Source organism: Wolffia australiana, chromosome 19 (assembly GCF_029677425.1).
Source record: "Wolffia australiana isolate 7733 chromosome 19, ASM2967742v1".
In the NCBI taxonomy this organism is placed as follows: domain Eukaryota; kingdom Viridiplantae; phylum Streptophyta; class Magnoliopsida; order Alismatales; family Araceae; genus Wolffia; species Wolffia australiana.
In genome coordinates this window covers 1,195,677-1,197,870 of record NC_135853.1, presented here as the reverse complement: position 1 = coordinate 1,197,870, position 2,194 = coordinate 1,195,677, and the positions used below count along the sequence as shown (strand labels likewise).

The 2,194-nt window shown below is 47.1% G+C and overlaps 1 protein-coding gene across 1 annotated transcript; it reads right to left on the bottom strand.

The window, feature by feature from the left end:
• Window positions 1–983: 983 nt before the first annotated feature.
• Window positions 984–1,481, bottom strand: LOC144715892 (zinc finger protein GIS3-like). The gene has a single exon (XM_078590894.1). It carries the CDS (start codon window positions 1,479–1,481, stop codon window positions 984–986), a length of 498 nt encoding a protein of 165 aa, XP_078447020.1.
• Window positions 1,482–2,194: the final 713 nt, after the last annotated feature.

The window sequence follows — 2,194 nt, the reverse complement described above, 5'->3', positions numbered from 1 at the left end:
CCCTTCCTTGGTTTAACTCTCTCTCTCTCTCTCTCTCTCTATTTCTGTGTATCTCTCTCTCTCTATATCTCTTTGTGTGCATCTCTCTCTTGTTCTGTATCTGACTCTCCTCTCTGTGTCTATTTCTCAGGTCCTCTGTATTTCTATCTGTTTATATTTGACTGTCTCTTTGTGTGTATCCCTTCCACTCTACATATGTCTCTCCGTTCGTGTGTATTTCTCAATTTCTCCGTATCTCTCTATATATGTCTGTTTCTCTCTTTAAGTGCTTCTCTCTCACTCTCTCTCCTCTCTTTTTCTCTTTGTCGTAGGCATCGGTCAGTACGATCAAGTCGTGTCCCCACAGCTTACAATATCCTTCTCTCTCCAGCTTTCCTTTCATCCACGCGTCTACAGCATTCTTTGTCGCTCTCTCTCCAGGCAACGATCTGTCTCTGTCCTCACTCTCTCCAGTTCTTTTCCTCTCACGTTCCACATAAGCTTGTCTTCCTCCCTTATCTTTCGCTATCTCTCTCTCAACCAGGAAAAAATCACAGTAATCTCCCGTTTTCACTCACCCATTGCACACCCTCTTTCTTTCTCAACATAAGCCCGCACCGTACTCTCCTTCCCGTTCCTCTGTATAAACCAATCTTGCTCTCTTTCCTCCCCTCCATTTTCAACTGTAGCCCTCCACTGCAATCTCGCTCCCTCTCCCTCTCTCTTCCTCTTTCTCTCTCTTCAACTCTCTCCCCAGCTCACCGACAAAGGGAGGGGGGAGGGGGCAATCGCCGTTTCACTTACACTCGCTTTGATGAGAGAACTTAACGCAGAAAAGTGTTCCATCATTTTTGAGAAGCAACGCGTCTAAGCGGCGGTTCAAAATCTGGATACATGAACAGAAAGATAGAGAGAGAAAGAGACATCGAGAGAGAGTGAGGGAGAGGATGATGACGATCTTGTCTTCGCCACGGACTGAAAAAAACGGAGCCCGGCGAGCGAAGTCAACCGAGCCTGAGCTCGAGATCAATCTCTTCGACGGGGAGAGACTCTGACTGAAGAAGAGCCTCGTTGTTTACAGAAAATTGTAGAGCGATAGGAAAGCTCATCTCACACCTCCTCCTCTTAAAACCCTCTGCCTTTGCCTTGAGATCACCCGCCACCACCATCGGAATTGAAGCAGACGACAGATCTGGGTTCTTAGGGATAAACCCGGAGAAGAAATGGGGAGAGATCAAGGACTGAACTTTCTCATTCTCGGCGGAAGAAGACGGCGAAACCCTAAAAGAAGGGGAGGACAGCTTCATCTTCGCTCGGTCTCTGCGGTGGACGTTGACGTGGCCACCGAGAGCTTGCGCAGAGCGGAATTCTCTTCTGCAGAAGCTGCATGAATAAGATCTTGGCGGCCATGGATATCCCGGAAAGGTCGAACCTTCCTCAAACGTGGCCCTTGTGAGGCCGCCCAGCCTCCCCTTCGTTAACCTCCATCTGTTTTCCTCCATTCTCTGTCTGCCCACCAGAAGCTAGAAGAAAGACTTCTCTCACACACTACCCTTGCGCAAGGGGGTGTGAGAATAGACCCCTATTTTATAGTTTCATGCTTGCCTAATTTCTGTAAATTAGTTTTCTCCTTCGCCAGTGAGAGAGAGAGAGAGTACGTGTGATAGACAGAGAAAGAGTGAGTGAGGGTCAGCACGTCAATCAGTCCATCAGACATACGATGGTTTTCTGTGAGAAAATCATGAAAAAAGTACCCTCAGTGCAACGAATTTGGCCTAAACTTGCGAGCCGTTCTAAAATTTGCCCGCTGACTACCACACCCAACTTTGACCAAGATGAAGAGAAAAGCTGGTCAAAACCTTTCTCGCTCTTTATCCGCTACTATTTCTTGAAAGTCCTTCCGTATGAGTGAGAAAGAAAGAGAATTGTAGCAGCCAAGCTATTTCTCTCTCTCAGAAAGAGCTGTGCGACAAAACAGTTTTGATAAAAAAGAAATTGAGGGAGAAACTTGGCAGTCTCTCTCGCCTTCTCTCTCTAGAATGAGATTGCTGACTGAGTAACAGTGGTCCAATGGAAAAGGCAGCTGTATCTCCCTCTGTTCAAGCTTGGCGGTATTCCCCCTGAGGAAGATGACAAACCATCAGTGGCATTGGCGTCGGCATGGACAAAGCTCATCCAGAGTTCCCAACAGAGAAATGTTTAATAGAATATCGAG

What these genes read in the sequence shown, in the direction of transcription:
- LOC144715892 (XM_078590894.1), bottom strand. Translation starts at nt 1,481, where the DNA reads ATGGAGGAAAACAGATGGAGGTTAACGAAGGGGAGGCTGGGCGGCCTC.